This window comes from Polyergus mexicanus, unplaced genomic scaffold, assembly GCF_030449975.1.
Source record: "Polyergus mexicanus isolate NDT 795.1 unplaced genomic scaffold, iyPolMexi1.0 SCAF_6, whole genome shotgun sequence".
NCBI classification, from domain to species: Eukaryota; Metazoa; Arthropoda; class Insecta; order Hymenoptera; family Formicidae; genus Polyergus; species Polyergus mexicanus.
In genome coordinates this window covers 11,897,652-11,920,004 of record NW_027223326.1, presented here as the reverse complement: position 1 = coordinate 11,920,004, position 22,353 = coordinate 11,897,652, and the positions used below count along the sequence as shown (strand labels likewise).

The 22,353-nt window shown below is 33.4% G+C and overlaps 3 protein-coding genes across 12 annotated transcripts in view; 1 reads left to right on the top strand and 2 right to left on the bottom strand.

Moving 5' to 3' along the window:
• LOC138934353 (pleckstrin homology domain-containing family G member 5) overlaps positions 1–9,508 on the top strand; it is a 113,397-nt gene extending 103,889 nt beyond the window's left edge. For 2 of the 9 annotated variants that reach the window (XM_070297982.1, XM_070297980.1), the window contains exons 13-24: positions 2,084–2,363; positions 3,019–3,164; positions 3,377–3,688; positions 3,959–4,108; positions 4,338–4,601; positions 4,902–5,117; positions 5,477–5,697; positions 5,805–5,978; positions 6,080–6,285; positions 6,902–7,137; positions 7,414–7,704; positions 7,770–9,508. In XM_070297982.1, the coding sequence (XP_070154083.1) occupies positions 2,084–2,363; positions 3,019–3,164; positions 3,377–3,688; positions 3,959–4,108; positions 4,338–4,601; positions 4,902–5,117; positions 5,477–5,697; positions 5,805–5,978; positions 6,080–6,285; positions 6,902–7,137; positions 7,414–7,500 (2,292 nt within the window). In that variant the 3' untranslated portion in view covers positions 7,501–7,704; positions 7,770–9,508. Of the gene's footprint in view, positions 1–2,083; positions 2,364–3,018; positions 3,165–3,376; positions 3,689–3,958; positions 4,109–4,337; positions 4,602–4,901; positions 5,118–5,476; positions 5,698–5,804; positions 5,979–6,079; positions 6,286–6,901; positions 7,138–7,413; positions 7,705–7,769 lie in introns of those variants that run through there. The other 7 variants (XM_070297987.1, XM_070297986.1, XM_070297981.1 and 4 more) reach the window with 6 other exon arrangements.
• A 2,260-nt stretch (positions 9,509–11,768) lies between these two features.
• Positions 11,769–16,911, bottom strand: Lztr1 (Leucine zipper like transcription regulator 1). 2 transcript variants are annotated; one of them, XM_070297531.1, is made up of 12 exons: positions 16,630–16,911; positions 16,268–16,464; positions 15,764–16,072; positions 15,528–15,642; positions 15,216–15,382; positions 14,922–15,123; positions 14,502–14,858; positions 13,730–14,171; positions 13,439–13,629; positions 12,949–13,233; positions 12,681–12,863; positions 11,769–12,488 (listed from the first exon to the last, which is right to left on the bottom strand). In XM_070297531.1, exons 2-11 carry the CDS (start codon positions 16,372–16,374, stop codon positions 12,744–12,746), a joined length of 2,295 nt encoding a protein of 764 aa, XP_070153632.1. In that variant the 5' UTR covers positions 16,375–16,464; positions 16,630–16,911; the 3' UTR covers positions 11,769–12,488; positions 12,681–12,743. The 2 variants fall into 2 exon arrangements, with proteins under 2 accessions (XP_070153632.1, XP_070153634.1); XM_070297533.1 differs by having other exon boundaries at positions 11,770–12,488; positions 13,439–13,617; positions 16,630–16,910.
• A 1,442-nt stretch (positions 16,912–18,353) lies between these two features.
• Positions 18,354–21,340, bottom strand: Set8 (SET domain containing 8). Its single transcript, XM_070297348.1, has 6 exons — positions 21,015–21,340; positions 20,062–20,258; positions 19,784–19,919; positions 19,352–19,704; positions 19,061–19,251; positions 18,354–18,948 (listed from the first exon to the last, which is right to left on the bottom strand). Exons 1-6 carry the CDS (start codon positions 21,076–21,078, stop codon positions 18,738–18,740), a joined length of 1,152 nt encoding a protein of 383 aa, XP_070153449.1. The 5' UTR covers positions 21,079–21,340; the 3' UTR covers positions 18,354–18,737.
• Positions 21,341–22,353: the final 1,013 nt, after the last annotated feature.

Below are 22,353 nucleotides of genomic sequence, written 5' to 3'. Positions count from 1 at the left end.
ATTATAATTTGAAAAAAATTAAGTATAAATATTGTAGCAACAATTTTTATTAATTTTCATTATTTATATTATCTCCGCGTTATTTTTTAGTTAAAAAAAGTGCAAATACAATCGAAAATTTTTCTTTGTTCTTAGTGTCCATGATATAAAATTGTTATAATCGGTAATAAATGGACGGTGCTAATTTTCCGACATGATATTATCTCTAATCGATATTATTCCAATATTATACAACTACAATCGAATTCTAGTGTCTTGGTAATTATTGTCTTTGTACGCGTGCTGAATGTTACGCTATTGTCCGAACAACAATTACGTCAGCATTCCAACTTGATTCACGCGATGCAGCTGTCTCATCCGTGCCGGATACAACCGGATGAATCCACTTGGTCAGCAATGTAATCTCTCGTGTTTCAGTCGATTCAGCGTAGCTCAATCTAGACGCAAATAAAACCAACAAGTTTTAATCCTGACAAGTGTCAAAAATAAAACTGGCTCCAAGCGTCAGTAGAACAAGCGCACATTTGATCCGACACACCTTCGACGATCCATTTTCCGACTTTCGTTTTCCATAATAACATATTGCGATTAAATTCATATTTGTAATAATTGCAGTTCTATCGCAAAATTAAAATACACGGAAAATTGTGATCAAATAATCAATAAAATTTTGTGAATTAATTATTAAAATTTTGTTAATATACTAAAGATATGAAAATATCAATCTCGAAGCATCTTATATGGTATATTTTATTATTAAATTTATTCGATATTTCTTTTTTGAGTCGAAAATTTTTTTTTAGATTTTTTCGCAGCATACATCACAGCAGTCGACACGTCGATTGTTACCGCTCGGAAAATTCACGCGAAGGGTGCGCTTTACACGTCGTCATTTTGTATTTTCGGCGTGACGGATAGCGCATGAAAGACACGATAGATTGCAATAAAGATCCGCTATCGCTGTTATTACGGTACATTTTATAGATGAAATCAGCCCGCGTTCGACGTCACGTGAAACGAGTAGGCAGAGCGTTGATTACGCTACATTAACGCATATACATCGAAACACATTTAGGCTAGGGTGAAAGACTTTTATCGTTATGTAATAAATTTACTATGATATTTCGCTTGTCTTTATCGTCCTTGGAATGTCGCGAGAGAATTTTAATTCTTGTAGAAATTAATAAAACATTGCGATTTTGCGTAATCGAGCAAGAAATTTAGCTTGTTTTAAATTATCACCTTAAAAACAGATACAAAATATCTTTGAAATAGAATCAAAATCACTTACATTATTTATCGAATATTCAAAAACAAAAAAAGTAACGTGCAATAAACAATCTAATATTATTCTTTATTTGCATTAGAGGACAATTTCTAATCTCTAGATCGAATAATAACATTTTATTTTATATAGTACAATACAATTCTCTCTTCTTATAAAATTTAAAAAGGATAAGTAAAATTGTGTCAAGTGTGAAATCGATGAATAATCATATTGATGTGTATGAGTTTTCGTAAATATACAATATTTATGCACGATGTAAGGTATGGAAACGTAACGAGGGCGATTTATCGCAACGCATGGCGAAAGGATAACATTAATAAAATGTTGGAAAAGCTTCTCTTAACACGGGTTGGACGCGATACATTATTCATGGCGTTACTAACACATCACTCGATAACGGATTACAGGGCACAATAAATGAACGAGCAATTTCTAAAATGTTGCCTTCATTTCAAAAAGCTTTCGACTTGATGCACGACCGCGGCATAATCGTTTGACAAGTGAGCGATTTTAAAGATGTTAATAATTTGCCTGATAAGCAATCATTTATTCAAATTATTTCACGCCAGGCATTTCGTGCGCTCTCTCTCTCTTTCTCCCCCCCCCCCTCTCTCTCTCTTTACGAGTAATGCAATATTAATATTCGCAAAAATACCGAAGAGAAATATATCCCTATTATATATAAAGAAATTATTAATAAATATAAAGAGAAAATATATTTTTATTTTCTTTCAATGCTGCATCAAATCTCTCAATTCTAGATTCGTTAATTAGACATGAATTTTTGGTCGACAGAATTATCGAGGTCGAAGCGGTCGTTTCTTCAGCGTTTCCACCGAAGATACGAACGTCGATTCCGAGGTTGGCGGTGCCTGCACGACGCTCGCTTCTGGACGGAGTTCCGCTGGGGCTGCGGGACTCAAAACCAGTAAGCAACGCTGGAGTGGGTTCTTCACCAACACCAAGGGTATCAAGATGGACCTCTTAACTGCCCAATTGGACGATTACAATAAACACGGCGTGCCGAAACCCGCGAATATTCATTTTCAATGTGATCATACGATCAACGAAGAAGGTAGAAATTCCCTCCCCCCCCCCACCTTCTCTTCTCGCGCATTTCCCTTGAAATGACGAAATGTCGAAGTAACGTTTATCTGCTCGTTTCATTTAACGTGTTCTTTCCTCCTCGAAAAAAAATATCTTCATCTCGAAAGAACATGTAAATTCTCCTTTTCTACCATCAGCCACCATTCGTTACACGCAGACAAAATTGGTAAAGTTGAAAAACTCTTGCTTTTATTTTTTTATTTCCACTTTTCGGAACAATGTTTTTGTTCGAGTGCAAAAATAAATTGTTTGAGTCGGACAGAATTAATTCTAAGGGGTATCGTATAGATATATACAAAGTGCGGTTGGCATCGTTGTAGTAATTTAAATTACTAATAGCATCCTTTCGTTAGCGCTTGCAGTATCGAAAATCGAAAGTCGATAAATGAGGGACATTCCTGTTTGTTTTAAACAAAATAGTTTATCGTTCGATCGACATGATTTTACACAAGAGGCGTGACTTAAAGCTGTAACCTTTTTTTTTTTTCATCTTTCTTTATGATCTTTATAAAGAACTTATATCTTTATGTGATCTATAAAGAATAATCTGCGTAAATAACGTAGTTTGTTGTAGCATGTGCCATTGTAATGTAAGCATCCTTACTCTCTTCGTATTGTTTCAGCGCTCTATAGTTTAGAAGATGATTGGCGCAACATCGTCGAGAATTCTCACCTATTCTCGGAGAAACAAACACAGCAACAAACCGCTCTCTGGGAGTTGGCCGAAACCGAAGTGGCTTACATTAAAACGTTAAAGGTCGTAACCGATGTGAGTAAAATATCGGTAATTTACATTTCTACATTTTCGTGAAACCAAATTCATCGTATCGAAATATGATCGAAGTAATCAAATTGTGTGTGATGGATATATACTACGAGTATCTGAAAATTAAAACTCCTTACAATTAGAGTTCAGAGATGATTGAAATTAGAGTTTTCAACCTTTCTGAAAAGTGACGATGATCGTCTCTGATATCGCAGCTCTTCATGGCATGCCTCTGTAGCCTGCAGGCCTCGAATATCCTGAACGAGGTCGACAGGTCAAAGCTCTTCAGCAATATACCTGATATCTACGCCGCTAATCGCTACTTCTGGACCGAGTATCTGCTCACGATGGTAAATACATCGAGATCGAGCGGACAACCGCTCGATCCCGGTCATCTTCTCCTCGGCTTCGAAACTTTCGAGCAGACGTTCGCGCCTTATACGAGATACTGCGCCGAGCAAAGCAAGTGTCAGCAATATTGTAAGGACCGACTGAATGATAACCAGCTTTTCACGGCGTATCTAGTAGTATGTATACATGATCTGTTAATCTAATATTTTCTTTCTGTTTTTATATATGTTACGAAGCTAAAATCTTGAATTGAGTCTTCTCTGTCTCTTTTTCTTTTTATATACAAAAATTCGTAACAGACAAGTTTTTTAATTTAATAAATTTCACAGTTTAATATGTATATAAACGTAAAGCTTTTACTTTTAATAATAACCATTATCGTAAGAAATAAATTGTAAAGATGGAAATAATAATGCAAATTATATTAAGAATATTCCAATCATTAGTGGTGCGAAACGCAAAAAGACTGCAACCGACTGAAACTTATGGACATACTAGTGATGCCGATGCAGAGGCTGACTAGATATTCACTTCTGCTCAAAGCCGTTTATAAAAATACAGAGAACGAGGAGCAACGTGCGGAATTAGTCCATATGGTAAAATAAATTCATTTTTCTCATTTTTCCCTCATTAATATCAGATAAGGATAGCAAAGCGAAAGAGAATTGGATTCAAAAATTTGCCCAGATATTATGGTGCATTTTGTAAATAAAAAGCGAATCCTATATTAATTATAAAACTACAATAGTTCACACCGATAGAAAGCACGAGGAGAAAAATTCACAAGAGCGATAATTCCGTTTGAAAGATTTGTTTCGCACGTAGATCAAGTCTGTCGACGGTTTCGTGGCGTCCGTGAACGCGGCCCTAAGGAGAAACGAGGAGGCCGCTCAGCTGGACAGCGCAGCCTCCCGTTTAGAAAGTTACGACGTCGTGGAATCTAAAGGGCTCGATGAGGAAGTGGAGAAACTGATAAAATTATACAGCAATCTCGATATTACCACGGTACCGATGCCCGGATGCCCGAAGGACAGCTTGAGAACCCTTCTTCGAGAAGGGGATTTGAAACTAAGAGATGCTACCAGCAAGGTATATAACGTATATGTATATGTCGATAATGTTATTTAGCTAAATCAGAACTACAATACTTTTGGTATTACATTCAGAAATATTGTATACATGATAAAAAAAAATATCCATGATTATTGATAATAAGCAAAATAATTGAATAAAATAATTCTACTGTAATTTGATGTATTTTATGAAGTTTCTATAAACTTAGCTAATTTTTTCTCCAGTTCTATCTTAAAAATACCAAAGAATTATTTAATTCTCATTATGTTGAAATAAAAAATTAACAGTATAATATCTATCAATTATCCTTTACAGATGGAAGTGCATGTGCTATTATTGACGGACATGCTGTTGATTTGCAAACCTACAACGAAAAAAATGTTCAAAATTATCAGACAACCGTATGTTGTCGACCGCATACGAATACACGAGGTCAAAGAACCGTCCAGTCTGGGATTGGTTTATCTTAACGAGTACGGGACAGTTTCGGCTGCTTTAATCCTCAGCGCCGGTGACCCGAAACTAGCCAAGGTAACTCGACAAACAACCATCATGAATTACGACGAAGTTCGCGGAATGTTGATTTACTGTCCCGTTCGATTTAAATTCCGCGTTCGTAGTTTACCTTCATTAACGACGGTCTTCAGCAATGTCGCTTAACTAGCGGCAATAGTTTCAATTAAATCTTTATCTCTATTTCTAGCTCATATATACACAACACAATTTTTTAATAATCTAAAAAAGAGAAGATAGTATTAATTAAACTTAAAGTTGAAATATTGACCGATACTGACGATCCCGATGGCTATAAATCTTCACGTTTTTAGCTAACGGTTTCTAGTTAACGAGCGGAAGTTGTTTTGAACTAACAGTACCATATGCTTTTTCAGTCATGGATGGAATCCTTGAGACACGCCCAACAACAATTCGCATTGATGAAAGTACCGTCGCTCGGTACCGAACCAGCGATGAATCTGGCAACTGTTAGCAGGCAACCAAGTACATTAGGCGATGGCGATTTCGAGGTAGAAGAGTGCGAAGGGAACTTTCCAAGAACTCCGCGTGGCAGTAGCAGAGCCTCGCATGTTAGCAGTCTCGCTCATAGCCATAGGTATATATAAAAAAAGTTAATAAAAAAATCTCGATACATAATCAAAGTCCTGCCTACGCGATATGATTGTATATCAAATTCTATGGAATGCATTCTATCATTTCCAGCGGTAGTATAGAGATGGAAGGCGTGTCTCCGGGAAGCAGCAGCTTTCTTCCCAGTTATAATCCTAGCAGAAACGTCAGCGTGGAGACAAACGAACAACCGCGAGCATCGAGTTCATTGTCATCGGAGGAGGGTGGCGAATCTAGTTCCGGGCATAATCACAGATTGCACATAAGGTGAGCGCAATGTTGAAACCTCGAGCTTGTGATTTCACATTGATGAATAGCAAAAAAAATGGATTAATAACATCTCTATTAAAACTCATTGTCTGAAATAGACGTTCGTTATTGGGTAAATCCCCGACGCCAAACACGTTGAGTGTCCAAGTGCCGTATTCGAGTCTGGGTCAATCGCTACCTAATTTGACGCTGGCCACCTCACCACAAACTTCCACCGTCTCGCCGACACCACCGAACTCGTTACTCATCGTGCCGCAGATGACAAAGAGCAAGGATACTCTGCTCTCACCAGGACACCGAGGTAGCAATTACCGACGCGTATCTCTGTGCCTACGTTTGTAGCAATTTTCCGGAATTGAGTTACAAAATAAAGGCTGTTTTGCACTAACGACGTAGTCTCGCACACTTTTTAAGTGCACGCCGTTTAGATCGTAGTAACAATAACTATCACGAGTACCATCTCACTAAATGCTTCTCATGAAACTATATATGTTTTAATGGCATTTGCTTATTAAAAATAGCGGGATTGTCATCCAGGATGTAAACACGAGAGAAACGTAATATAATACCAAAATATTGTAATATATATAGTTTAATGTAGATTTTATTAGATATATAAAACGTTGGTGAATCGTTTAGTATAGACTTGTTTGCTGTAGATATTATTTCTTAAACATCCCCAAATATCATTCCCATTTGAAAGCTCTGATAAATACCGCATTGATAAAAATTTTTATTTAATTATTCTTAGATGAGAAAAGCAGAGAAATATGTTTTATAATTTTATTTGATTTCTTATTCTGTCCATAATTGATCTTGATTTTTTTTATATAATATATAATATTTATTTATAAACAAGAATGTGTCTACAAAGATGTGCTTTAAACAAATATTCATATACCGATCATATGTGTCGTCAGGTATATCCTACCCACCGCCGTCGCCACCACGAGGTGCTCTTAGACGAGCGTTTGCGTTACCGCAATCCCGAAATCCACCCTTAATCAAAACAAGACATGTGAATGCATCCCTGACACAACCGGTGATGCAGGCAACCACGATAAGCAACTCCGATACCGAAGTTATCGAGGAAAGACGGAGAAGGTTAGATCCTTCACAGAGAGTGCCGTCGACGAGTAGCGTCGTCGAAGAAAAGGTAACATATTTATATATACATATTTATTATTAAAAAATAATATAGCAAAAATATATTAATTTATAACGAATTGTTACTAAAATGCTTTTCCAGTTATTACTTAACAATTTATTATGTACGACTTAAATGACTGTATATTGAAAAATGTGATAAAAGAAAAGAATGATAATATTCTCAAAATGTCTGTTAAGATAGTAGACCAAAATGATAATCATCTCGATGTTGCTTTAAATTTTCTCTTTTAATATTGTAAACATTTGTTGATAACAGAACTAGAATATTGTTCATAGAAATGACCTGCGAATTGACCTGCAAGAAGAATTTCCCAAAGAATGTATGGTATGGACAACACGGCCGACATAGATGTACGTGATATGTAAAGCTCGACGTGGATATACGTGATATATAATGCTCGACGAGATGCATTCTTCTCTTTGACTTTATGTGTGAGTGCTGCACACACTTTCACATAGAAAAAAAAATTCGAGGGGCATTGATCTTCGAGGATTGATTGTCTCGCACTCTCTGGAATTTTATCTGGAAACGTATCAAGCAATTTTACAATCGGTAAGACGCATCACGCTGTAAAACCATACTGCCAATTACCCATATTGTTGTTTCTGTATTTTCAGATTGGGGCCATTCGAAATCAACGTGAAGTTTGTACCACGACCGTATTGCTACTTTATCTCGTTATCCTTGTATAGTAGATGTTTCTTTATAATATTTATCCAAGTCCGAATTTTCTATGTTTAATATTGTATCGCGGTGTTGGACAGTCGCATGCGCAATATTCAACATTCAGACGATTTAGACTTTTAAGCGACGAACAAAAAGGCCTACTTAGCATAATTACATTAAGATTACATAGTGAGTGTGTAGGGCCGTCGTTGATATTTAAGACGCCTTTATAAAAGAATTTATTTAATATTTTAGCAAAGAAAAATTTTTTTAGAAGATAAGAAATTGATATTTATCAGAATCATGGAAATATAATTTGGCGCATCTAATATTTTTTAATGATCAAAGAAAGAATTTCAAGTACAATTGCCTTTTTCAGGTTCAACGAATAAATTAGTGAAGTAAAAATAAAGTATAGGAAGATGTCAAAATATTTTAAGATAAAAGAGATTTAAAACCATTTTATATTCTTGTGTTTATTCTAAAAAAGAAAAAGAAAACATTTTAGATTTAAATTCGACGTTTGAGAACACCCTTCTCTGAAACTATTATTGAATAGAATAATATGATATCATATTTGTTTGCGAAAGTTTTAATGAGGATCTTGAATTTAGTCGAAAGGAAAGTAAATTCTATAAAACATTATTTGTAACATATATATAATATTTCAATTTTTTTAAACTTAAAACTATCCTTTCTCCCTTCGTGATGAAACGCTTTTATGCAATGCACAATTTGCATATTGTTTTGCGGCGGCTCTGATGGATGTTAGAACTTAACGATTTAAAAACGAATAAATGAAAAGTAATAAATCTTTTGAGAAGGATTTTATTTGAAACAATCTTGAACGTAACAAATGATTGAACAGAATATGCATTATCCATATGAGGTGTAAATAACAAATGTAAAAGAGGAATTTTAAAATATCGCCATGCATCCAATAGCAATGTAACAATGCAGATACAGTAACCGATCGGAATTTATTTAACTCTTCGAAATAAGAGTAACAGCATATTATGGTCAATCGGAGGAAAAACAAGCATGTTCTTTTTACATTTGACTATGTATACTCTTTACTTATAAACTCGCATTCCATTTAGTCATTTCGTTACATTCATGAAAAAGATTCGATAACTATGTCAAAGTATGTGTCGTCAACATGTCGTCAACGTGTGTGATCGAAGATTATGAAAAATGAGCTATAACGGATCGTAAACGTTGCGTTATTTCCTACAAGCAAAATTTGATAAGCGGCAGGACGAAGGAACGAAAAGATGGAAAAATATTGAAGAGATATTTATTTTAAGTACAAATCCAACTGGAAGATTTTGTTCTAAGATGAAAAAATTGAATTCAGGACCGATTCTTGAAATACGTTACTAATCGGATGGTGTATTCAAAAAATAAATACCAGTTATTTAGAGATAACATTAAATACGATAATGCCATCTATATAGAGATAGCATTATGTAGAAAAGAAAGAAAGACAGGAAAAGATAGAGCAATGATTTTATACGAGCTCCTGTTGTCCGATTCCTCTCGTTTCCTCGATTCGTATTATTTGCCCTTAAGTTTGAAGTATTAATTACTTCCATAAAAATACGAATCATATGTATATGTACAATTATAATCGAGATTAAAATATAATACATAATTTATTAATTGCACTTATTAATATTACCATTCATCCTATAATTTATAAATTTTTTTTATTATACGTAAACAATTACCATGGTTTATGAAATTTAAGAGCAAATCCATTGGATAATTTAATTATATGTGATTGTTTATATATTCTCTTGTAGAATATAATACTAATTTAAATCTAGTTATATATTTGCTATATCATACTATATTTAAATCCAACAGTTAAAATATATGTGATTTCAATATGTATTAAATTATATTATATCAATTATATTTGGATACATTATAATATATAAATATATCAAACATTGTAATCAAATATTGCAAATGCTAGAAGTTTTTAAATTCAGCAATGATATCTTTTTTAGTAAATTAATCAATATTATTTATGTGATGCATATTTTATATAACTGACTATAATTTTATTACTATTTTCTTTGTAACAAATTATGATTGAAATATAAACATAAATATTATTAATTCAGCAAATTGTTAAGTTATTTTTCTGTCATCAAAGCATTTTTTATTAAAAATAATATATCATATACATAAAAAACTAATTATTAAAAAATATTTATATTAAAAAGTATATTGAAATATATATAATTTTATATCAAAAAGTAAATATTTTAATATAGATGATTAATTTGAGTAGTTGTTCAATATAAAGGATGAGAGTAACATTTTTTCCGGTTTCTATACTTTTTATAAATAATAAAAAATATAGATATCTATACGAATCAGAGAATCTTCATATTGAACATTTTTTTTCTAGGCATTTCATAGTATAAAAATATTTGTAGGCGATATTTATTCTCGATAATTTGATTAATACTCACATAAATAATATTTAGTTACGGTCATATGGAGTTCACTTGACGGAATTGTCGCACTGTCGACGCGAACAAAAAAACCGTATCGATGGTCGCGCGGAGTTTTCACTTGATGGAATTGTCGCACCACCGACGCGAAATACGATATTTGCGCATAATACGATAGTCGCCCAATCCTTTTCTCGGCACTCCCGACATATAAGTTTGCAAGCAATATTTTTTTTTGTAAACTAAATTTTTCTTAATTTTATGAATACACATTTGATATTGTGTGTGAGAATTATATCATGTTTGCACTATTTAACGCCGCGATATACAACATATATATGTATATATACACACATAATACGATGATCGCTCGATACTTCTTTCGACACTCCCGATACTATACAAGTATACACACACTTTATTTGCAAACGATATTTATTCTTAGTAATTTGAAATTGTGACTTTGGTAACTGACCGCAGACAAGTATAATTCTTACGATCACAGTATCGTATAATAATTGCGACATTAATCACAATGATCAATTATTCCGTTCCTTCGACATTTACAACATTTTCAATACTCGATCACGATTATATCCGCACGATAAACGTCCGAGTCCGATGAGACAACTTAATCGCGCGCAAACTCTACAGACGAGAACAGAAACGACTAAATATCTCAACTTCCGACTTCGAACAATGCGCCTTGAATATGGCTATCATATGACGCGGTTAACTTCAGCTTCCGCGCCAAGTTTTATGAAACGTGACGTATTACATTTCTCCAACGTACCGATTGGCTATCGAATAGAGAATTTTAAGAGTTTCGAAAGTTTCTTGTAAAAGTTAAAATAGCGCACGATCATTTGCATTTTCGAATTTCTTGTGATGCAAATTTATTCGCGATCAAGTATCGTATGATGATTTTAAAATATTGTGAATAAATATTGTTTACAAATGTGTAATATCAGGACTGTCGAGAAAAGTAAAGTCGCGGTCTATCATATGCATAAATACATATCGCGCATAAATACATAATACGAATATGCGATAATTCCGTCTGGGCGATCGTAACTTCAAATTTGTTAAATAATCATATAAATATTGTTTACAAGTAAACATATATATTAGTACGGAAGAAAATATTAAGTAATCGTATTAGATATTATATGATTATAGTTCAATTATTAAGCGCAGTAATAAAATTATGTAAAAATTTAATTTTCGGAAATAAAGAAAAGAGTAACCGATTGTAATAAATTTCATCCAGAATTATATTTCCATTGTTGTTCAGAAAAAAAGAATCTATTTGACGAGAATAACAAATAGGATCATAATAAAAGAAATATTCATTTAGCAATATTTCCTAAATATATTTAAATATATTATACAAAAAAAAATAATGAACATATAAACATATTCTTATTTTATTCAATTTTATTTAATGCAAAATGTACTATATATTATATCTGTACATACACATATCTTTAGAACAATCGGAAGAATTTCTTCCTTTTTTAACAAAAAGTTATAAAAACAAAAGCTATATATTACTACCTACTCATATTGTAACTCTCTGTACAACTATATCATAATAATCGCTAATTAAGAAAACATATGTAATAATGTACATCAATATTCAAATGTGATCAATGATATTAATCTATTTATGGAAAGTATATCTTTCCACTTATTCTGTGTACGTATCGTATGATGTCTTTAATATGCCGTTACATCACATAGAGACACTACACAGTTACTAAGTTAATATCATACATTAAGATTTCTCGCGCACAATACACAGTTTTATATCAAACGCAATTCTATAACACAGTAAAAGTCATTGCTCCATTTCATTTAATATTAATAAAATCTTGATTAAGGAAATAACTTTCTAAGCCCGAAGTCCGATAGTGCAACGACGGTGCGTCTCAATACGTTGCAACTGACGGAACAGCGACGGGTAATAGTAGACCATTGGTATTGCCTCCTGTCATCGATACAACGAGATGACGTGTCTGGATGATCGACATCACACATAGTGGATGATTCATGAATCGAAGCAGACGATGTAGTCAACGATAACGGCAGCAAAGTCTGTATATCTGATGTTAAGCAAGATTTAGCTGTATGATCGAGATAACAGTTACCGACAAACAGAATCGTTCGTCCTATGAGGATGAAATTCACACGACACAGTTCCTAGAATGAGAAAACTCCGGGATACTATTGTACCAATATTTTTAGCCTCTTCATTGTGTGCATTACTTGACATTTATATATGTGTAACACTTAAATATTATCTATAATTAATAATTTTGACCATAGAGACAAAACTCGGCATTGAAAATAAAAACAAAAGTTTCTTTAAAAATAAGATTTTTTAATATTCACTTGGAAACTGCATGGCGATGGTAAATCCCAGCTACACGGACGACGATCTGAAGTAGAAATCCGTCAGCAATCATTCGTCATATCTTGACACGTTCTAATCTCGCTACGTTCGTCGGCCAATGCATCGAAAATATCCAGCAAAAGTTCGCGGCTCAATTGCCTTAATCTTGGAAGCCTAGCAACCTGTACAAAAATGATACTTTATTATATAAATATATTTAAATAATAGCAATGTTATATGTCGAATACAATCTGAATATTTCTGTACCTTGCTAAAGTGATGAACTATCAGATTTAGGGCATACTTCTTCATATCGGCAGCTTGCATCCTATCGGCTGCCTCTAAAATCTGTATAACATTCTCAAAAGTAACATTCATTTCAAGATTCTGTTTGCAAAACGCTTGGAGTCTGTTATTTGTAAAGCCGTAAAACACTGGCGCAGTAAATAAATACAGAGAATCCTCAGGGGGCATTGAAACATCCGCATAATAAATGTATCTCAGCAACGAATAGAAAGATTCTAACGAAGGTATCATCTCCCCGATTTGTATCTATATAAAAAGTAATATTCACATATTTTGTTTAATAATTGCATTATTAATAATACACATTTAATAATTGTTACTAATTGCATTGTACAATATAGTATTGTAAAATATTAAAATACATATAGTCTCTTCTCTTTCATTGTTTAAAGTTTAAAATTTAAAATATGAATCGACAGTATATCTATTTTTATAAATTAAGCAAACTTACATTCACCATATTATTTTCAGGCATAAAAGATCGGAACATTGCTTCAAAATAGCTACATCTCGCCGCGAGAATAGCCTTATGTGCCGTTATCGGCATATCGTCCAGCATCAACGTGATGTCGCAAAATTCCCGACCAACGTTCTTTAAAAACGCTTCCATATCTTGTTCCAGACTGGTGCCTAGCGAGTAAACTTGGTTAACCGTAAAAAACATATATGTTAACTAAACATTAACGTAAAAAAATACTTTGAAAAAGTGTATGTAAACATATACATCGTGAAAGATACATACCTGTAACAGATTCATACTCATATTTTGTAAAAGTTCTGGTTTGCGGCATCTGCTGTCTCCTAATAATTTCCACCATTAGTGGCTGATCGAGAGTCTCGAATTCTTGGCTCATTACAATTAAATTATAATTATTTTCCTTGACGACGAAACTAAGACAAAACTCTTTTATGAAATATAACTTCAAATGCACGGCATTGCGCAAGGCCTCTAAGACGTTCGCGTGACTTATGGTTGCCTCAAGGTAATTAACACACAATTGTTCCAAGCGTTCCATATTAAATTGCACGGCGAGACGATACACGTCCATCATAAGAAGTACAATGCGATTACTCTGCGGATCCTCGATTTTGTCGTCCGATCTCTTAGTGGGATCGATATGATCGGTATAAATGTAATTTAACACCATTTCGAAAGCTTCTGGTACAGCGTCTTTCAATATCACCTACAATACAAATTTAATGACTTTATAAAACCATTAAAATGATAATTTTTTTTATTATATTTGATTGCTGTCACGATGTTATGATCAAAAAAAGATATTAATTGTTTTTCGTAAAAGATAGTATATAACAAAAGTTTTACGATAAAGGTAGAAAGACTCATGGTCAATGCCTATAAATGAAAATTAATAAAATTTTGTAAATATATTTTGTGATCAAATATACTTCTGTAATAAATATATATTTATTTTAGTTACTTCCTTTTTTTAGTTCTTCTATAAATTTTTAGATAAAATGAGGATACGTGACATTAAATTTGATGTTTTAATCACCTCTAATGGTGGAACTTTGATGGGTACGTCAACTGTACTAAACACTTGTTCCAGATGCTTGTCTCTTTTCTCACGAGCTTGTCGAATGCGCGTTCGGAGAAATTGTGAACGTGCCGCCACCATAGCTATGTGCGCAGGTATTTTGGTCCCTAGCTCCCCCACGATAAATTCCACGTCGCAAAAGAGACGAATATTAAGCAATCTGCCAAAATCATCGTGCAACGTGCACTTGGGATACGACGAAAACTGAAAGCGGTACATTTCAGCAGAACGTATATTGTTGTCCACAGTTCCTCCGAAAATAAACATTGCCTCTCCAATCACGGCGGCAGCGTGGAAAAGTCTGCCAGGTGGTACCTACATACATTATACATTGAAAAAAATTCAACAAAACAACATTCGACAAAACAAGTTGTCTACCTGGCTGTCGGTGGACGGTAAAATGACATTCCACGTTTGGGTATCGAGGTCATAGCAATGAAGATCGTTGGACAGAGCTGAATCGGCCGCACCACCAAAGACATAAAGGTGGCGATCAAAACTGACCATCGTGTGACCGTATCGCCGCGCGGGTGGCGGCGGTGCGCCACGTAATATATGCTCCGTCGATATCCGCGTCCATCTAGAAAAAAAGTATAATTTACACAATTGCATAAATCGCAAATTGCACGGATTACGCAAATGTGTAATCTACACTGTCGTAATAAAATTTACCTTCTTTCTTTGAAATGAAATTGAAAGAGACTGTTAGTAGTTCGAGCCCCACTCTGGCCACTAAAAACGAACATGGATTCTCTGGCTACTGCGACAGGAAAATTGCAGCATGTCGGTGGACGCTCACCAGCTGGAATAACCTCTTCCCATGCTTTATGATCACCAGGCTAACAAAATTATTTAATTAAAATAAGGTAGCTCTACTTTATATAATTATTAGTACAATTAATATTTATATTAATATTAATAATTTAATATATTTTTCATGTTTTTTCTACGTTATATTTTGCAAATATTTCTAAAATATCCTACCAATAATGATATTGTCCACATATCATTCAATCTAGCATTACCATCATAGCCTGCAAATATCCATAATTTATTATCGTAAACAGCAGCACCATGTGCAGACCTAGGCACTGGAGTCCTACAAATATGTTAATGTGTTTAGTAAACATATAAATCAGATATAAATCCATAAAAAAATATTAAGAAGCAAGAATTAATACCAGAGAAGAGGGTTCTTGAAGCATATAAGTAATACTTACAGTCCGATAAATTTCCATTCTGTCCACTGGCCAGTCTGGAAGCGATACTCAAATAGATCATTCTTATTACTGAGATTAGAGTTGGAGTGTATATCCCCAGTATAACCACCAAACACAAACATTGATGATCCATGAACAACCGCAGAGTGATGGTAGCGAGGGGCAGGTGGAGTTCCCGTTGCAAATGCTCTACCCCAAGATTTCTCTTTTACATCAAAGCGCAATAAATCGTTCAACATTCTTTTGCCATTGTCGCCACCAAAAACATAAATAGCATCTTTATATGCTACAATAGTGTGTTTGCTGCGTCTGCAAAAAGGAAAGAAGGATGATTGAATATGCTGTCAATAACTTATTTTGTTCTAAACATATTGCGCGCATTTATATAAAATGTTAAATAAAGCTGTTATTATAAATGGACCAAATAAATTTGTAGAATCACATTGAAAAACTAGCAAGAGCAGAGAATCCAAAGAATACAAATGATTGATATTTTCAGTTTACCTGGCACCGACAAATTCATCGCATTCTGGCATACGTTGCCATCGATGCACCGTCTCAAACGGACCCAAGTCTAGCGTCAGACATTCAATGGTTGCCACGTTATCCATTTTCGCACGTTCACGAAATAATATCTCATTCAAATGGATGGCTCGCCCTCTCCTTAACCTAAGCGTTCTTTCTCATTGACATATCTTTCTCTGCACAAAACAAATGTTGATGTAAATCGTCGACTTCATGCGTACCGCAATGATGAAAAACGCATCTTTAAGTCATCGTAGAAATCAACGTTCAAGATCGCTCCGCAAAACGGAACGTACATGTGTCAAAAATATGTGTCGCGCGTAAATTGCAAGAATCAATACCTAGTATCACCCACATACAACTTCCGTTGAGACCTTGTTCTATTCTCCTCTTCTAAAGAGGAATTCTTTCTGTAGCATCCTATCAGTAACTCTCATCTAAATAAAATTTCTGATACTAACTCACAACTTGATCTCTACAACATTAGCGCTATTTATATTCATCGACTTGGCCGTGTGGGCCTATATGTCTCAGGCCCGGTACCATTCACAAGAAGAAGTCACCCACATCCACATACATTTGTGTACTGTGTCCTATATCTCTACGTCACGCTTGCCGCCATCGTCGGCATCAATGAAAATTTGCATATATGTATATGACGTATATATGTGTATGTATATATATATACTATAATAGTATAAGAAATATATGCATATATATTGTTAATATTAAAAAATTACTTAATTTCTAATTTTTCCTCTCAATTATAATTGAAAAAAGTTTACAAAGTCAATATTTAATAATTATTTTTTAATATATTATATCTTTTATATATATATAAATCACATATTTAATAATTTCTTTTTATAGCTGATCAATTTTATTCCTGTGTAGATATTGTTATCTTTTAATATACTTGGCGTCGCGACGCTACTGCGTCGCTTGATAAAATAGAAGTAATGTGATAAAAAAATAAACCTAAATACTTTTTCTTGATATAGCGCAAAATCTTATTATACAATATTTTTCTTATGTAATAAAAAAGTTTTTGATAATTGTTCTAGGCTATACATACATTTTTTATAGAACAAAGATAGGAAATCTTGATTACACAACAGCAAAGTATCATGAGAATCAATAGTCATCTTTTACAAAAATACTAACTTTAACATATTCTAAAAAGAGTTGCGCTTATAACAATAAATTTAAGGAAATAAATATAACTATTATACATAAAAATATATTATAATTTTAAATTAATATGTATATTTTGTATATATGTGCAAAATGACAAAAATTCTGATATAACAAGAGTGCAGTGAATATTATCAAGAAATTATCTAATAGGATAAAAGAACTTTTACTAAAAATTATTTCTTCTCTCTCTTTTCGTGTGTATATATATTATATGTGTACTTATTTTCAGATCATATGATTTCTCCAAAAAGAGAAACGAGGAAGATGGATTAATCTTAACTAATCATTAGAAAAACCATATATAATTATGGATTTAAAAGTAGAGTGGCTGTGCATACTAAACTATAACGATAATGTAAAGATACACGAGCAATATCATAATATTAAATTATTTATGTTATAAATAGTCAATGATCAAACAATCATATTTCTATCTAGTACAGTCATTTCAAGGAAATATAAGCAATTGAAGAATATCTTTCATATGTGTCATATAATGTGCTATATAATTATCTTAGGAAACGTTCTTGCATCTAAATATGGCAGTGAAGAATTTGAAAAAATTCAGAGCCATTGCGTAAATACTTCAACAAAAGAATTCTTTTTGCGATAGTCATTACGATTATATATACATTCTTTCTTTCTTTTTTTTCTCAAGGAAAAAGGGGAGAATATATTATATTCATAGCTATATCCATACGTATCACAAATGCTTCAATCAAGAAGTAGATGAAGTAATTTGTGCTATGATTCATCACAATTTAAAGAGCAAATACAAAATTTCCAATTCAATTCGTAATACTGTTTTTGAACATGTTGAATAACAACAATTCAGAAATATATATTTTCAAAAACCATTATTAAGAGAATATTAAATCGAATCTGATAACAGAATCCAATGACATGTTGTGCATTAAGAAAGCACATTAAAATATTCTAATCATTTTTCACTCTTACTATAAGAAAAAATTAATTATTTACAATTATAACTCCTCTTGTATAGTCACAAACAAATTAATTTCGTAAAGTGATGTAAAAAAAAGTATTTTTGGAATTCACTAACATGAAAGCTTGCAAAGTCGCATATCCGATTACTAAATATGTTATGGCTTTGCTTTTGAAGATAATTTGTACATAATTCAGAGCATATACATAATCTAAATATGATGTTCCTTCATAGGAGGAAGAAAAATAAGAATATTTCTTTTGTACAATCTAATATAATGTTATATAAATAATAAAATAAAAAGTGCTATAACGCCAGCCATGGATGATGACGAATGGATTCGCGACTTCGATCTCCATAGTCGTATGAAACTTCTACACCAATCGGTATATCTTCTTTCGCTGTAAGTACGAGATGTGGTGTCGATTTGACTTCGACAATTCGCGCAATCAAATTGCCGTTTCGCGAATGATTGACTAATCGGCCCAATTTCTTAGTCTCTGCTGTCGCATCGACACTGAAAATTATATGTATCAACATTTATGCTTTGTCTATCTATCTGTTTTAATCGGTTATTATACATTTTCACATTAAGAATAATTATTTTAACAAAATCCAGAGTCTCTTACCAATACTGCTGATTACGATGTTGGAAATAATACATATAGCATCCAGTGCTTTGATCTTGAGCATATACTTTTTCGCGCTCTCTTGCCTCCCCCTGATTAATCAGCTCACCGATATATTCAATTACAAATTCGCCTTTAGCAAAGTCTCGCGTTGTTACGACACCACGACCCTTACCCGGAAAATTTCTGACCTATAATAAGAAATAAATTATAACTTATTTGCAGAACTATTTGATAAAAATGTAAAAAAAAATTTGATATTTCTGCAATAACATTATTACAGGTTCTTACCTCTAAGCCTTCCTCCACTTGACAAAGTACCTTATTTTCTAAATCACGTTGTTTTTCCTCCAATACAGTCTTCTTACTTTTTCTGATACTACGACGTACTGGGAAATAATCGGTAATAGAATGATTTGTTTCAGCGCCCTGTGGTTTGAGTGAACGATGATTGATGGATTGATTGACTGCTTTTTTACGTCCACGTGGAGCAGACTTTTTTACAACTTGCAATGGGCTAAATAATGTAATCACAGATTGCTTTCCGTTGGTAGTAATTGTAGCTTTTTCATTTATATCTTCCGATGGCATATTTATTCTATGCGGTGTAGATGGCCCATGAATTGGAACAGCCACAGGTGTCTCTAAGATAAAAGTTTTTATGTATTATAAATTGAATTAAAAAAAATCAAATATGGATATGTAGATTTATATGATTTATACCATCGGTTTTGAATTGTTCTACATCAGAGATAACCTTATTTTTTGCTTCACAGGTTGAAACAGTTTGCACATTTCCAAAAAAATAGTGGGCAAGTGACACAGGACTTTTCCCCTTTGTAATTTCCACATTTGAATTCTGTAGCAAATAAAATAATGCTGCAGTAATATATATACATATATTTTGTATTTCACAATAAGTAAAATATATTTATTTTACATACATATTTTTATGAAAATACAATTATATTTAAGAGATTTATAGATTTTAAAATACTTACTTGATAGGAATGAATTGTATATGGAGAAGATTTATGAGTTTCCAATATGGATTGTGGTTTAATTATATCAACTCTATCTGTCACTTTTTTATTAATATCAAATAATTTACTCTCCTTTTTCACAGGTGAATTTGCATCATTATTTTGTACAGGCAAAGATACAGTTATATTTTTTTCTATATTATGTTTCCATCTTCCTGTATAGACCATTAATTATATATATTAATAACAATTAACATCTTTTTAAAATTAAGAAAAATAATGCTGTTTATATATAAAAATGTTGAAATATAATATAGAATATAAAAAAGTATTGATATTAGATATCAATTTTTATATTTTATGATTTTAACTTATAAATATTGATATAATATATATATATGTTAACATGTATGTTAATATAAACCATTAAATAAAACAGAAGTATAATTGCTAATTTGACAAATAAAAATTTATATAAAAAAAGAAAGACACAAAGTTGTATAATTTTAAAATTGTAAAAATTCCAAAAAAAGAATCACAAATTTACATTAAAAATTCCATAATCGAAACTAATCTCATATATTTCTACACAAATCGCTATGCAACTGACATCCTAAAGTCCTAAACTATCATACTCCATATTAATTTAGAATCTAACCCAGGTGCTCCAAGCCGAGTCCGCAAAGATCACAAACTACAGCCTAACGAAAACCATCGTCATCAGGACAGTCTAATAATTAGAGCAACCCTCTTACGTTTAAGAAATTACAAGATCGACATTTCTCGAAAAAAAGCTGATAAATGTCGCGATAGAAAGTACGAGACGTCGAGAGACATAAAGTCTGGAGGCGTCTCTACGCTAGCGTTCAAAATGGAGCGAGAGAGGAAACGAGATCCATTCAAAACATAACCCTATCGTGGGGCCGGTGCTAAATGTTGAGTGAAAATGTCGATGCGCGACGTATCCTCACCTTTGACAACGTTATCGGCACGGTTTCTCACACGATGGGACGACGCCCGGGTCGTTCTGGACATGATAAATCACTGGAGCACGATCACTCACGGATGGATGGCAACAATAACAGCGGCGTTAACAGTTAACGGTTAGCAGCAACGGTGATTCGAGGACGCAACGCGGCGCGACGCGATAAATTCGTATGCGTCTCGTCAACGTGCGTATATCGGCTTCGCTGCGTCGTTTTATTTTACAGACGACAAGCTGTGTATGCTGGTTACAATCCTCTCTCTTTCTCTGCAGAAGACTTGAAATTATACAAGCAAGCTACGCGCCGGATGTGTCGCCATATTGCGCGCAACGACCGATATCCAATTAGACGCAGCGGAACTCTAAACTCCTTAATGATCTTTTATCTACTTTTATGAAACATTCGAAGCATTATCGTTTATATCGAGTGTGTATAAATTATTTCATGACTTTAATGCGTACGACATGAAAAGTATAAATTCAGAATATAATAATCATAGAAATTTGCACATTTATATACTGTTATTTGTTAATTATGTATAATCGAATAGATGGAAAGAATAAATTTTTCTATACGAAACACTCTAATTCATTGCATATCGGGAATTGATGCGAGTGATGAAATTCCCGCGTGACAGTAGTTAGTTGAGTTAGCGGCCGCGCGTCGGCGCTGCTGGTGGCGCGCAGCTGGACGATCGATCGCCGCACTCGAGTGTCAACGTAATTATTTTTTAAACGAATTTATCGGTGATCGCGTCACGCTAAACGATGTATCCGCGAAATACTTTGGTCGTTAGAGCGACCGGAAACCTCGCATTTTGATCGACGGTACCGAAATTCGCGATCGAACGCTTCTAATAGGCGTTTGCACGAATTCGCCCGGCGCGGGTTCTTTTCTTTTTAGCGCGAATACTTTAAATCATCTAACGATCAGCGTCGCACGCATCGGCGATGTTGCCAAACGTACAACATCCGCCATTGTTCGTATACCCAAGAATATATACATATACATGATACGCTATATCGCTACAGTCGTGAGTAGAGTTTCGCAACTTTAATTAACGAGCTCGGTGGATAATGAGAGAGCATTGACGTTACAATCTCTCTCGATTAATTACTCGGTATATTTGTGAACGTTTATTTAAAATTATGCGATATCAATTTTATAATTTACGATTGTCTCTTAAGTTTGTATCTACATCAATGATACGATTATATTTTATATATATTTATAAAACAGTATATCTGTAGCCATTATCATTTATAGTTAATTGAATTATTGTTTCTTATTTCGATTCACAGAGAGCACAAGGGTGTAGGAAAGC

What these genes read in the sequence shown, in the direction of transcription:
- Lztr1 (XM_070297531.1), bottom strand. Translation starts at nt 16,374, where the DNA reads ATGGATAACGTGGCAACCATTGAATGTCTGACGCTAGACTTGGGTCCG. An exon ending in TTTCATTTCAAAGAAAGAAG is followed by an intron (nt 15,124 to 15,215) that starts GTAAATTTTATT and finishes CTTTTTTTCTAG; the next exon opens with ATGGACGCGGATATCGACGG. An exon ending in TACCGTCCACCGACAGCCAG is followed by an intron (nt 14,859 to 14,921) that starts GTAGACAACTTG and finishes TAATGTATGTAG; the next exon opens with GTACCACCTGGCAGACTTTT.
- Set8 (XM_070297348.1), bottom strand. Translation starts at nt 21,078, where the DNA reads ATGTCCAGAACGACCCGGGCGTCGTCCCATCGTGTGAGAAACCGTGCC. An exon ending in AGAACAATTCAAAACCGATG is followed by an intron (nt 19,705 to 19,783) that starts GTATAAATCATA and finishes CTTTTATCTTAG; the next exon opens with AGACACCTGTGGCTGTTCCA. An exon ending in AAGTGGAGGAAGGCTTAGAG is followed by an intron (nt 19,252 to 19,351) that starts GTAAGAACCTGT and finishes TTCTTATTATAG; the next exon opens with GTCAGAAATTTTCCGGGTAA.